The 14,329-nt window shown below is 42.7% G+C and overlaps 1 protein-coding gene across 1 annotated transcript in view; it reads left to right on the top strand.

Annotated features, from left to right (window-relative positions):
• Itga2 (integrin subunit alpha 2) overlaps positions 1-13,136 on the top strand; it is a 101,098-nt gene extending 87,962 nt beyond the window's left edge. The window contains exons 26-30 of the mRNA NM_001427291.1: positions 158-262; positions 2,616-2,729; positions 6,095-6,184; positions 8,405-8,521; positions 9,439-13,136. Coding sequence (NP_001414220.1) covers positions 158-262; positions 2,616-2,729; positions 6,095-6,184; positions 8,405-8,521; positions 9,439-9,519 — 507 coding nt within the window. The 3' untranslated portion in view covers positions 9,520-13,136. The remainder of the gene's footprint in view (positions 1-157; positions 263-2,615; positions 2,730-6,094; positions 6,185-8,404; positions 8,522-9,438) is intronic.
• The last annotated feature ends 1,193 nt before the right edge of the window (positions 13,137-14,329 follow it).

The following is a 14,329-nucleotide window of genomic DNA, read 5'->3' as shown; positions in this document are numbered from 1 at the left end:
AGTCTTCACAGAAGAACAAAAGATTTGGCCACTAGGCCCCTGAGAAAGGAGCCTAAGGGCCCCGCCCTCACCCCACATGTCAGCAGGATTTCCTGGCAGACTGAAAAGACTGAAACAACCACTTTGCTTTCCAATTCTGCTGTGTTCTTCTCTCTAGGCTGGCGACATCAGCTGCAGAGCAGAAATTAATCCACTAAACTTACCACACACGGCCTCACCCGTATCTTTCAAGAGTGAAAACTTCCGGCATATGAAAGAATTGGTGAGGAGAGGTCAATGTTTCACCAAGCTTGCCTTCAGTGATCTGGTGTTTGTTGGAATTGTGGCTTTTGCTTTACCCCAGTAGCCGACACACTAGAGCAGGGCTTCTCATCCTGTGGGTTGCAACCCATTTGGGGGTGAAATTACCCAGTCATGGGGGTCGCTTAAGACTATCAGAAATATCAAGTATTTACATTATGATTCATAACAGTAAGAAAATGACAGTTATGAAGTAACAACAAAAAATAATTTTAGAGTTGGGGTCACCACAACATGAGGAACTGTACAAAAGGGCCGCAGCATTAGGAAGGGTGAGAATATATTCCTTTCTCATATATTACACCCCAACTGAAGTTTCCCCTCCTTGCCTCCTCCTACTCTCCACCTCCCATAGAGTGAGTGTTCTTTTGGCTTCAATGGCCAGTATGACTTGGGAGGCAGCAAATATGTTTTCATGTTTAGGTCGACAGTTAACAACATTAACAGGACATGTGTGGTGTGACACGGAGGTGAAACGGGGCCTAGAGAAAGCAGAGGGTGCAGAAGGGCCAGGGGACAGTGAGCAGAGCAGAATCAGCAGAACCAATGCTTGCTCTGCTAACCTTTAAAACGGAACTCCGTGTGCTTACTGTCCTGTTCCCCAATCCCTGCCTGCTCTCTGGGGAAGAGTTAGTGTAGCACCCAGCATGGTTCTTGGCAAAGACTCAGTCACTGGGTAAATAACAATAAACTCTAAGGAAGGTCTCCCCCATCCCTACATGTGGTGTGAAGTGTGTGTGTGTGTGTGTGTGTGTGTGTGTGTGTGTGGCTATGTGTGGCTGTATGGTATACAAACAGAAGTATGAGGGCATGTTCTCCTGTGAATGACACATAGACTGGGCACTCCTCTATTGCTCTCCATCATGTTACCCTGAGACAAGGTCTCTCGCTGCACTGGATGCTCATTTTGCCTAGGCTAGACTGCCAGAGAACTCTCAGGATCCTTTTGTCCCTGCACTGCCTCTCCAGTACTGGGGTACAGGCACACAGCCAGAGGAAGCTTTCTATCTGGGTACTGAGGACTTGAACTCTGGTCCTAGTGCTTGTTAGTACTCTTATCTAGTGTGTTATATCTTTCTGGCTCCCATAGAACCTTTTTAAAGATGTTTCATTTTTAAAGCAACTAAAAACAAAACCGTGTGGAATGTAGAAGACTTTCCCATGTCCCTCCTGTTGACACATAATCATGGCTTCATCCACCACTGAAACCCATGATAGAGTGATACATCTCTCACAAGTGTGATAAGTGACAGAGCTATACTATATATCCGTGCCTGAAACCATAGGTTACACTGGAACTCATGGCTGGAATCTCCAATAATCAATCACACTATGGGGTTTGGAAATGTATAACGACCTCCTGTGTCCATTAATTATGGCGGAACATAGAGAGGCTTAACAACCCTAAAAACCTGCCATGCTCTGTGTAGTCATATCTCTCTCTCTCTCTCTCTCTCTCTCTCTCTCTCTCTCTCTCTCTCTCTCTCTCCCGCAGCCCCTAATAACTACTGATTCTTTTACTGACATTTTAATCTAAAAAATGCATTATTATCATTAAGTTTAATGATTAAATTATACTACTTGTCCTTTCTGTTCAATAATTTACTTGCCTTTACATGTTATCAACACACTGCAGATAAGATGAGTTAGTTACTCCATTTTGCTTTCATGGTCATAAAGAGTAGAATGAACAGGTGAACCCTTCTTTTCACATGTTTCTGTTATCTCCAAGGGAATCCATATGAACAGGAAAGAGCTCTCTCTCTCTCTCTCTGTGTGTGTGTGTGTGTGTGTGTGTGTGTGTGTGTGTGTGTGTGTGTGTGTGTGTGTGTCTGGGGAGGGTGGAGGCTGACCTGTCAATTCTCTTTACATTCTGAAACACAATACCAAAACCTCTTTAAAAAGAGTTATAAGTACTAATACAATAGTGGTTCCCAACCTGTGAGTCGTGTCCCCTTTGAGCCTGAATGACCCTTTCATGGGGATACCCTAAGACCATTGCAGAACACAGATATTTCCATTACGATTCAAGTAGAAGCAAGTTAGTTACAAAGTAGTTATAAAATGATTTTATGGTTTGGGGTCAGCACAACATGAGGAACTGAGTTAAAGGGTCGAAGCCTTAGGAAGCGTGCAAACCCCTGTAACAGAGCCTGACAGTCTGTTTCCAGGGCTCCTTCCTAGCACTATAATTTAGCTTATCTTTTTCTAAAGTCTTAGCATTCATAACACCTGGTCTCTTCCTTCCCTCTCTCCGTCCCCCTCCCCTCTCTCCTTCCCCCCTTGCCTCTCTCCTGTTGACTCACACCTGAAAGGACTGCAAAACCACTTCCTGCAGTAACGTCTCCTGCTGGCTGAAAGACCTTCACATGAAAGCGGAGTACTTTATCAATGTGACTACCAGGGTTTGGAACAGGACCTTTGCTGCAGTAAGTACAAGCCAGCTAGTAAGTTCACACACCTCTCTAATGCTCACCCTTCCTGGCTTTGGCTCAGAATCATCTGGACAGCTCATCCAGAGGTCTGTCTCTTAGCCGGCACTCCAGTCATGTCATCTCCATGAATAGTGCCAAAGATGCCTTTGCTGTCCTTGCCACCAACAACATCTTCTTGGTCTCCCTCCCAATATCCCCAGAGTTCTATATTTGCAGTCATAGTTGAATCAAGATGGGCATGCCCCTGTCTCTGTCCTTGGGTTCTCAGCTAAGTGTGTTATTGATCTTCAACCATGCAGAAGACAACTCCAGCAGGAGGGTCCTTCTCGCTCTGTGAAGACAGGCAGGCACTCTGCTTTCCTGGTTTAGCTTGAATTTGATGAGTAAGTCTAGAGACTGTAGAGCTCTTAGGCTGCTTCAATCTCATTGAAAAAAGAAAGTACCAAAACTGTTGCACCCACCCTGACCAGCAAGGAAGACTCAACACCTTCGGATTCTTCTCAACAGCCTTTATTGCAGGAACACCTAATTGTTGATACGGGGACCCCGGGGAACAAAGGCACTCGCCTTAAATACAAGACAGGCTGTGGCTGTGAACTTGTCCTCTGGGGATTGGTGGAGTATGAAATACCTTATTAGCATGAATATCACCCTGGCCTTGTAGATGCTGGGGGTATGCCAACACATGCGCTGTGGGTGTTTACCACAAACGACCACCGGATGTCGGCGCCATCTTTAGCTGCTCCCTACACAAAACGATTAGTGTTGTTTCTCTGGACAGCAGGCATGAGTCTATCATAGCACTATTGAGTGGGGTTTGAGATTGGGGAGTTTAGTCTGGCAGGAATAATGTAAATACAGGCAACATAAGAAGGGGCGGGCCTCAGCCTCGGGATCCTGGCTGCCTGAATGACTAGCTACTCCTTCCTCAGATGCCGGCTCTGATTGTTGACAAATTATCTTAGTCTGAATCTCCCGGGCTCTGTGTGGCTCTTGGTGGATCTTTTTTAAAGTATTCTCTTCCTTTGATTTTTCACTATTTTACAATCAGTAATGTTCCCCATTCTCTGTGTTGATTAGAGAGTGCCCTCCTAACTGTGTTCTGGAGCCATAGACAGTTTAGGGAAAGATTACAGAACTGGGTAGTTGGGGAGATGGGGACATTGGGGTTCCTTTTGGAAATCTTCTCTTCTTTTGTTTGCTTGTCAATTGCATTGGCTCTGAAGCCTCTGGGACAGTTCTATGTCCTAAGATGTGACACATTGTGTTGGACCCGGGCCCCTCAGCCGCTGCAGCTCAGTCTTAGCAGTTGGTTCCTGGCTCCTTAGATCTGAAGAACAAATACTTTCATTACGAACTTTGCCAAGTGGGAAGGAAAACTGACTTTTGCACATCAAAATCTCATCACTCCAGCTCTGTGAAAAGTATTTGGGCTTTCTGGGGTTTTCTTGACGCTACCTCCACTTTCACCATCGGGCTTTGTGGAAGCGCCCTCAACAGGCTCAGAGGCAGCCTTTCTCTTTAAAGAGCCGAGTTCTTAAGCAGTGGAGAACTCATCCTTTCCACAGTAGTTATAGTTGGTAAACAAAGAAAGCACTGCTCCAAGTTACTGGGTGCCGAGCCCAGAACCTCTCCCCACTCTCTGAGAAGCATTACTTTTGTCTATTTTAACAGCCGAGTAGACGACGATAACCCCGTCTGAGATGCGGGTCTCGTTTGCAGTGTGGGGCTCGCTACGGGCCACCTTCTGTTACTCCTGTCTGTGATGCAGTGCACGTCAGCCTAGCGCTGATCACATACTGACTGCTCAGGCTTCCCAGTAGCACCGGCTGCCTTTTGCATGGAAAACCTCGGTGGATGCTAGCAAGTGTGCTACTTTGTTCTCCTGACTCTGCGAAATACGCCTTCTGCTACTGGTTAGCATTGTCGGACATTGGGTATGTGTAAGACCAGCCAGCTCTGTGTGGGCAGCCATATTAGCTTTGGAAGTACAATTATTTCATCACACAGTCTACTGGGGATACAGCCTAGCACAATAACATGACTGTCACCACTTTCCATTTAAATCTCTACCATCATAAAAACTTTTTAAAAATGTATTAATTTATGTGTGCTGCTTGCATGAATTTCTATGTAGGTAATACATGCATATAGGTACCCTTGGAGGTCAGGAAAGAGAACTGGGTTTTCTAGAATTCGAGGTGTAGGTGGGAATGTGGCTGAGGTCCTCTGCAAGAGCCCTAAGAACTCTATCTACCCCGCCGAGCCATCTCTCCAAACACACAGCTTGTGTAAATATTCTTAATGCTTCACCTCTAATAATGTTTAAAAGATCAGCGCTTAGAGTAACGGATGACCCAATCTTCCTTCTTGAGAAAATTAAGAAGAACCAGAGCCTGGGCCAGCAGAAGGGAAACAAATCGCTCACTCTTTGGAAATATATTCTCTCTAGCTGGCTCCTGTGCATAGTCTGCAAATTACTTCATGAAGATGTTGTACCCTAGTAACCAGAACGACGGAATCCTAATAGCCAGAGCATATGGGTGGCTCTAAAATCTGAGTGCTGGATTCTGTTTCACATAATTATGATGCCCATAATTTGTGTTGTATAGCAAATGCCAACAGCAAGGCATTTGCACCAACCATGTTCACATTGAGCAGACTCATTGTAGAGACATTGATGGTGACATGTAAACTTACTTTATATTCTTACTCATAGTACCAGCAAACATATATGTCCTTCTTCTACATTTTCCACACAGACAGTACCATCTGATAAAGACACAGATTAGGATGTGTGGAATCATTCCTAATGTGATATAACACATCAGAAGGTTCAAGGTTTCTGCTGCCAACATGTATTGTCAAGTTCAGGGATAGTCTTAGATAGAGTGATAGTTTATGCATGTGCACCCAAGAGGAAACTCAAAGGCTGCTTCTCCATTTTTTTTTTGTGTCTTGATCAAATCTAGATAGAAGAGTGTTATGTGCAATTTTCTTTGATGTATAAGCTTCACTTAATTTAAGAAAAAAAGTCTTGGTGACCAGCTTTTCCATTTAAAAACAGGTCTTGTAAGCCTTCAGTTTGAATCCTTTTCAAGTTTGAAAACTGTAAGGAGGTGTGGTGTCACCCTAGAGGTGGTTGAATTCACAGAGACAGTCTCCAATCGCTGCATATTTCAAAGGCTGCTCAGCAACTTCTGATGGGTCCGTGCAGCGAGTTTGAGCATGCAGGAGGCTAAGTCTTCAGGCCTGGGTTTTCTTCTTGTGATTTTCCATCAGGAACTAAATAATCTTAAACACTCCAGGTTTTTGTGCTTATTGCTGTGAGGGTACAATGATGTTCTTCTGTATTCCAGTCAACTTTCCAGACTGTGCAGCTGACAGCAGCAGCCGAGATCGATACGCATAACCCTCAGCTCTTCGTGATTGAAGAAAATGCTGTCACGGTGAGTGTGCTGCGTCCCTCCCTGTGACAGACATTCTATTATACAAAACATGGACAGTCATTCTTCTCATCTGTGTGCATGAAGAGAGCGCTTAACAAAATGCTGAAGGTCTGGGCTTTCTTAGGTTGAGATCTGGCAATGATGTCTGAGACACTCAGAAAGTCCAGACACACTTGCCTTCCTCCCAGCCTCTCATGTTGCAAAGGATCCCTACAAAAAGGAACAACCAGAGGGCCTCTCTTGTATTTGGACACCATGGTGACATTTCATGCCTAAAGCAGAATTACCCCTCTTCCCATACTGTGAGGAACCATCAGAACCTCAATCATAAGCCCTATGTTATCTTGACTAAAATCCTGAATTGGATCCAAAACACTGTAAACTATATGTAAATAAGGCATGTTTAAAACTTTTCAAAAAGTATTTCTCATTAGCCAGACAGCAACATGTCCATTCACTGCCTTGCATTCTAGAACTACAAATGTACCCTTCATTTAAAGGGGGGCACTATGGAGAAGTGTCCCTTTACAGAAGACAAAGGCCCTCTGTTCCATAGGCTGGCACAGGCAGCCTTCCTTAGCAGTGAGCCTCGGGTTAGCATGAGCCATTTTTAGATACAACAGGATTTCCATACCCAGCTAATCTGCTGGCAGAGCCCTGAGCATTTTCCTCCCAAGGCTTTTGTTTAAGAACTGGAAGCCAGTTCATGAATCTGCCCCCAAGGCCAGCTGGACAGTTGGCCTCTGTCCAGTTCTCCATCCTACAGATTGGTTAGAAAGCCAAGGGCCCCATGAACTCTAAGTTCACAACATTGCTGTCCAACTCTTGCCCCAGGAAAAATGATCCACACAATAGAGGCTGCTTTTCTGCCTCTGGTTTGGGAACCTTGGCAAAAGCCTACACCCTCTCTGCAGAGGCTGGGCATGGAAAGCCAGAAATGGAGCCAAAGAAAGTGCAGACTCTAAGCTGGAACCCAGTGATGAGAAAAAGCAATATACCTGTTTCAAAGCCCCGCTTAGGAAACTGCAGCATTCACGTGATATGTGAACTCTGCTAAAGCCTTTCTTTCGTGAAAAGCAGCCCTTGAACATATTCACTGAAAATCCAAAGTTTTATTTTGATGAATCAGATTTTTCTTTTCTTGGTTTTTCTATGGGCAATGCTAATTAGTACCAGAGGCTGATTTCTACGTGTGTCTGTGAAATTATTCTGTAATCCAAACAATAACTTGGATAACCTTCTGAGGAATACTTGGAATCCAAATCATATATTGGCACGCCCTTATATGAAGATATCCAGGCCTCCTTCGAAATCTGATACATGAAGTATTGTGCTCAAGGGTACAGGGAAAACCAAGAGCTAGATTCGTGAGCTCTGAAATATGGCCTTGGGACCGTGCTACTACAGAGCTATGAACTGTATGAATTTATAGTAATTTCATTCAGAACATTTAAGCTTTGCAAATACAAGCAAGGAGAAACACAGTCCCTGAGGGTGGCTTTTTATTTTCTCCACGGCTCATTAAAAAGCAGTTCTTTTGTCACTGAAGTTTAACATACTATCAAGTAAATAGATTAACTAATGTCCCCTTTTGCTTTGTAATCCCTCAAGACTATATTGTGAAGATCCTTTTCTCAACTAAGAAAAAGAATGTGAAATATCACTGTTCAAGTCCCTGGGGCTGCCATCGCATGCCACTGCCACAAAGATCACCAAGGGACATGGGAATAGAGTCATAAATATGCTCAAGGACAAGGCGGCCACTACAAAGGCCAACCCTGAGATATCCGCTCTACTTTTCCAGAGTCTTATATCAAACTCGAATGAGACTGGAATCAGTATTTTAAAAGCTGATGCAATGTGATCGAGTGAGAGGAGGAAGGGTTGGAAGGGGCTGTGCTTTGTCCCATTCCTAGGGTGCTTTGGTCACAGAAATGTGTACCGGAAACTGGGGGGCTACTTTAAACAAAGCGTTTGTTCAGCTCAGCATAGCCCTAAGACACTAATGTGACTGAGGAAGAGAAAGTAGGAAGGCTGTGCCTACCTGAGTTTTCAGGTGGTCTCTCAATGTGTGCTGTGTGTTGCTTGAGGAGTGAATGCCATCAGGACAATTACCACTCGACAGCTGTGGGTCGTATTTATAAATTACTGAGTTGCACTGGGCCACTTTGCTTTTCTGATGAATGGACAACTCAGTTTGGAGCACGTGTTCATTTGCAGATTCCCCTCATGATAATGAAACCCACCGAGAAAGCAGAAGTGCCCACAGGAGTTATCATAGGAAGCATAATTGCTGGAATCCTTTTGCTGTTGGCTATGGTTGCAGGCTTGTGGAAGGTAAGTAAACTTCATGACTAATGTGTAACATCCCCAAAAGCTCCTGTTTTGAATTCCTTACAAAATATCAACCCAAATACGGCATAGTATCTGTCTTAGTGAGGGTTTCACTTCTGTGAGCAGATACCATGACCAAAGCAAGTCTTATAAAGGACAACATATATTTGGGGCTGGCTTACAGGTTCAGAGGTTCAGTCTGTTATCATCAAGGTGGGAACATGGCAGCATCCGGGCAGGCATGGTGCAGGAGATGCTGAGAGTTCTACCTCTTCATCTGCAGGCTGCTAGTGAGTGGAAGGCTGACTTCCAGGGAGCTAGGATGAGGGTCTTAAAGCCCACGCCCACAGTGACACAGCTACTCAAGGTCACACCTACTCCAGCAAGGCCACACCTTCTAATAGTGCCATTCCCTTGGCCAAGCATATACACACCATCACAGTTCGTCTTACCATTGAGAAAAGAGATACAAGATCGTATGTGCTTTCTTACTCAAGTCTTTGAAAACCAGTAAGGTTTTTTCCAGCACCCTGAACATCTTGTTCAACTGCAGATAAACAGAATGACAGAAACTCAATTTCACACAAAATGAAACCTAACTCTTTGGATAATGTTCACCAACACGTGGGTGTGAAGACATTTGTCAGGACCTGTGCATGTCCCCCAAACCTGCAGGTACTTCAGCCGGGCTGCAGGGGAGTGGGCAGCAAATCAGGTCAAAGGCACCTGCTGAACAAGCCATGGTGGAAACGCCATTCCTTTAATTGTTGGTATTTCTTGGACACAGTATCCTGTGGATACACACATCTGTCATGTAGCGATCAGATTGAGGTAACTGTAGTTACAGGTCTGTCGTGTAACAATCAGATTGAGATAACTGTAGTTACAGGTTGGTAACAGGTTATGTCATCATCTTACAGCTCGGCTTCTTCAAAAGACAATATAAAAAAATGGGCCAAAATCCAGATGAGACGGACGAGACCACAGAACTCAACAGCTAAACCATCGGCAGGCACAACTGTGTGGGGGCTATCGGCATCCTGGAGAGAGTCCGCTGGTGTAATGAATGGATTTCTTTTAAATCCACTTTTAAATAATTTAATAGGTAAACTAGCCCGATCATTTTAGAGTATCTGCTGGTCAGTTGGAGATGACAAAATTGTGGGTGGTGGTTAGGGGTAGAAAGGCCAAAGGCATCACATAGGAAGGAAAAAAGTTATCTTTAGACTGGCTAGTCCAGTGTTTACCTTTCATCAGGAAGACAGAATGCTTCTAGGCATGACAAACCTTCAAGAAGATTGAAATGTTTTTCAAATTTGGGAGTGAGAAAGTGCATGGGAATGCTCTTTTTAATTTGATTAACAGTAACAGTGAAAGTGGAAAGTACCTGGTGTGTATATTATACATAATATATATGTTATATATTATCCATATAGCATATATATTATACATATATAATCGACATAAATCATATAGTAGATCATATGTTTATAGGTATGTATATATGTATATGTATAAATGAGTACTTTCTGCAGATATAACTATATTAATATTATAATGAATATGAACGTTTGTTGACAAGAGCGAAAACCAGCATAGATTGCTTTTCAATTTATGCTGCTCATCAAAGGATGCCACAGGGATATTTTTAAGTGGTAATCTTATTTATTAACTAAGTTAAAAATAAAGTCCTCCTATTGCAGGACAGTAATCTCAGCTACTACTCAGGAAGCTGAGACAGGACTTAAGAGTCTGAGGTCTCCCTGAGCAGCCTCTTTTTAAAAAGCAGGTAGAACACATGCTTTCTTTCAGCCCTTTTATGCCTCTTCTGAGTCCTATCTTACTATGAACATGCTTGAAATGCTTGAATAACCAAGAGAAACACACACACACACACACACACACACACACACACGCACGCACGCACGCACACGCAGATAAATATACCACCTACTAAAGAAACCTCTACAGACATTGAGCTGGGGTAGGTTTAAAAACCAAGGCACCAAAATTGACTTGTAACCTATAGCAAATTTATAGTATAACTGTCTGCTGTGGGCCATCCTTGCCTAAGGGGGGGGGGCTTTCTTTCCTTTTAGGAATCACAAGAATTCTCTTTTAATCGATTAGATATCTGGGAGAGACCTAGTGTATCTTTTGCAAGCTGCCTCCCTAACCACTCCCCTTTCCTGCTGCCTTTATGACAAAGGCTGTGGCCTGCTTTTCTCTTCAGCCATTACCTCCTTTCCTTTCCCCACCATTCACATCTCCTACAGCATGAATACCAACCCTGACACACTACCCCAAGTGTTGGAAGGAGAATGTCCTCTGTTTAGTTCACGCATCTGTGTGATTTTACACTCCTTAACTTTAGGGGGCCATTTTCATTTGCTGCTAAACAAGTAATTAAGCCACGCCTGAATTTGTTACCGATACAAAAAGAAAAAAGTGACTGGAAAGGCTCAGGATTTGAGAGCAGCAGAAACCACTAACTTAGCACTAACTATGCTTGATTCGGGGGGTACAACTGTTCAGCCCTAACTCCTGAAGCTCTGTCGTGACAGAAGGCCAGCCAGCCTGCATTTTGACAAGTTCTTGGTCCTTGTAAACACTGCACTCCAGGGAGGAGGTCTTTTCCTCCCATTTGCTCCTATTGCTGAGACTATACAGTCTCTAGAAGAGAGTGGGTGGGAGAGCAGGGTTCAGGCACAGCTGTGGAACTCCCTTTGTCACACACTATATACAAAAGGCTCTAGCCTGGGCCCTAACCTCTAGGAGCTTCATTGTTCTTCTTAGGAAAGAGGAAGTTAGGCTTAGGGCTAGGCAGGGACTCCAACTTAAAGGCCACCCTTAAGGATTTCCTGCTCTACAACCTCTAAGAATAAGACCTAGGGATAACAGAGGAAAACCAACTTGTTCATGTGTGTGTGGATGGATGGCCTTGACTGCCCTTGTGCCAGGCCCCTGGGTGGCAGTCCAGAGCTCCTTGAACCACTTAGTGGCTCACTTCAGCCTTAGTAAAGCCAAATAAAGAAGGAAAAAAAATATATTAGCTGTAACAGTCAGGGAGGTACAGCAAAAACAGATTAGTACTTTGAGTTACATGATCCAGATTCCTTCAATCCCTACAGATTCATCATTCTAACGAAGTTTTAAAGGGTGCAGAAACCAGTCATGCGGTTGCTAGAGAATATTTCACACAGCATGTTAATTTATTGCACACTTGTGTATATGTGCACGGTGTGTGCTGGGTTACAACAGAGACTTAGACACAGTCCTGAAACCCATTTCCCACCCTACCCACTGGGCTTTAGAGCTTGGCAGTATTGTCATTTTGAAACAGACAGTTTAGGAGGGAAGGGGCTGCCTCGTGCTTTACAAGGTTTTAAGGAGCCATGCCTGGCTTCTACTGACTCCTCCCATGGCCTTGACAATAACAAATGTCCCCAGGTTTTACCAAATGACTCCTGTAGTTTTCAGGAATTTTAAGCAAAGATGAGTGTTCTTAAGGAATCATTGGGGGCCAGGTAGGTGGTGTTGGAGAGGAAAATATGTGGTCCATTCAACCATATTTTTGATTTAACTGAACTACAGGATTCAAAGATGGCAGGGTAAAACATACATTTCATAAGTGGTAGATCACAAAATATGACCTTAAAAACCTGAATTGCTTCTTGCCTGGCCACTACACAACTCTACAAAGAGCAGCAGGACGAATTAGTGTAATAAAGAAACTGAACTCACTTAAAATACACACCACTCATTTCAGCAGCAAACTACGGACGTCTAACTGAACGTTAGACGTTAGCAGTGTTATTTTTATATGACAGTGAAACTTGCCTTTTTAACTGTGAAGAGTAAAGACATCTAAGGTCAATTCATGACAAACACAAAAGCGATTATTCTAAACTATAAAGGATGATGTCATTTTGTATCTATCCTGACACATAGCTGAACCCAACATGTGAAAATCTCATTAAGATTTCACTAAACGGAAGACAGGATCCTCAGCTGAGCTCCCTCATTTATCTCCTTGTACACAAAGAACAATTGCACACACAGTCTCCTAGGCCACCCCCTTCATGTACCTTTCAGGAGGTACATCAGCATCATCGTCCTCAGCAGAAAAGAGTAAACATCCAGAGACGAAAGATAAACATGAGGGAAAGTTGGAAGTACAATATTTACGACTTTGAATTTTAAAGTATAAAGACATAGTCATCATGTAAATATATAGATTGTATTGTTTGTACTTGGTTTTGGCAAACGAAGCTGAAACATAAATGTATATATTGCACAACTGTATTAGAACTGTCTTATTTTTTAAAGAGGGAACTGTCCTATTTCCTTCTCATGTGATGAGTAATCTTGGTAAGATGTAATGCTTGCTGGTTTTAATTAAACGTGTTTTGTCATTTTTTTTTTCTCTCCACCAAAAGTATATAAGATGAATGTATTTGCTTGTACACCAACTTGGTGAATTTATTTGACTTCTTAAAAACAATCAAATTGTAGTAATCAATGTAAATAAAAGCAGAAGAACCAGACAGAAACGTTGTATTTAACTGTAAATCATCCTTTTCATACCCTGTTAAATATTAAAATTGTTTTGACAGTACACAGCTCTCTCCTTGGGTTTTTACTGCAACGTTAGACATTTCAGTATGTCTTAGGGACTCCTTTTGCTTGAGCACACATTCAACATTCAATTCTAGACAACTCGGGCTATCAGTAGGCATAAGTTTCCGTTCTCATAAAAAATTAAAGCATCTGATGGGCTGCAACTTGCAAAGCACAACTAAAACACTTGAATATTAAATGGGGGGCTAAATGTTTGAAAAACTAAACACACTGAAATGAGCACACTGAAGATTCAAAGCTACATATGCTTACAGGCCGCCATCACTGTATGCACGGCAGACTGCCGCACAGTTCAGGTAGACTGTGAGTGTGCAGCACCTCTCTCAGTGTTAAATAGCTACCCAGGACTTCTCCCCAAACTAAACAAAGCAAATGAAGCAAAATGAAAAACTGGAACTGTGTTTAAGATAAGATGCTGGATGGAAAAAAAAGTTTTGTTTTTAGTTTTCTGGTTTGGGGGTTTGTTTTCATTTTTCCTTTACAGAAATACAATTTTTAAATTTAAAAAGTTGCATACAAAGTATTTTCAAGATATTCTTTCCCCTCACCCAATTCTTCCCAGAGCCTGCCTGCCTCCCTGATCCAACTTTGTTTTTCTTCCTTAAAAGAAAAAAATAGAAGATGAAATAAAACAATTAAAATAGCAGAAAAAAGCAGGGAATCCATGCATGGGTCTGCCCTGGAGGGAGGCTGATACACTGAATGAGGCTCTGTTAATTCCCATTTCCCAATAGCTGTCAACTGCAAATGGCTAATTGATCCGGATGGGGCTTCATGTTCGCTTCTCCAAGCCTTTAAAACCTATATCAAAGTCATCATCTTGTCCCATACAGGTCACTGTATAATTTTATATTTATGCACATGTAAAAGAAGATGAATGATTCCTTTCACTAATTCTATATTAGTATTAAAAACCATAAACACTTCTCTAACAGTCTGTCCCTAACCCTATTGTAACCTTTAATTTTTAAATAAGCTAGCAATTAAAGATCAAACATTAGATCACACTTAAAGTGCACTCCAGCCTCAAAGAATGACCACACTAAACTGAACTTTTAGATTCAACTCAATATGGGATTTAAGTCAGTCCCACTTATAGCCCTGAATCTACTGCCCTCTGTTGGATGATTCAACTAATTACAACACACAGTAGTAGATTAGCTGTGCTTG

This window comes from Rattus norvegicus, chromosome 2 (genome assembly GCF_036323735.1).
Source record: "Rattus norvegicus strain BN/NHsdMcwi chromosome 2, GRCr8, whole genome shotgun sequence".
Lineage (NCBI taxonomy): Eukaryota > Metazoa > Chordata > Mammalia > Rodentia > Muridae > Rattus > Rattus norvegicus.
This window is presented reverse-complemented; position numbering and strand designations above follow the sequence as displayed.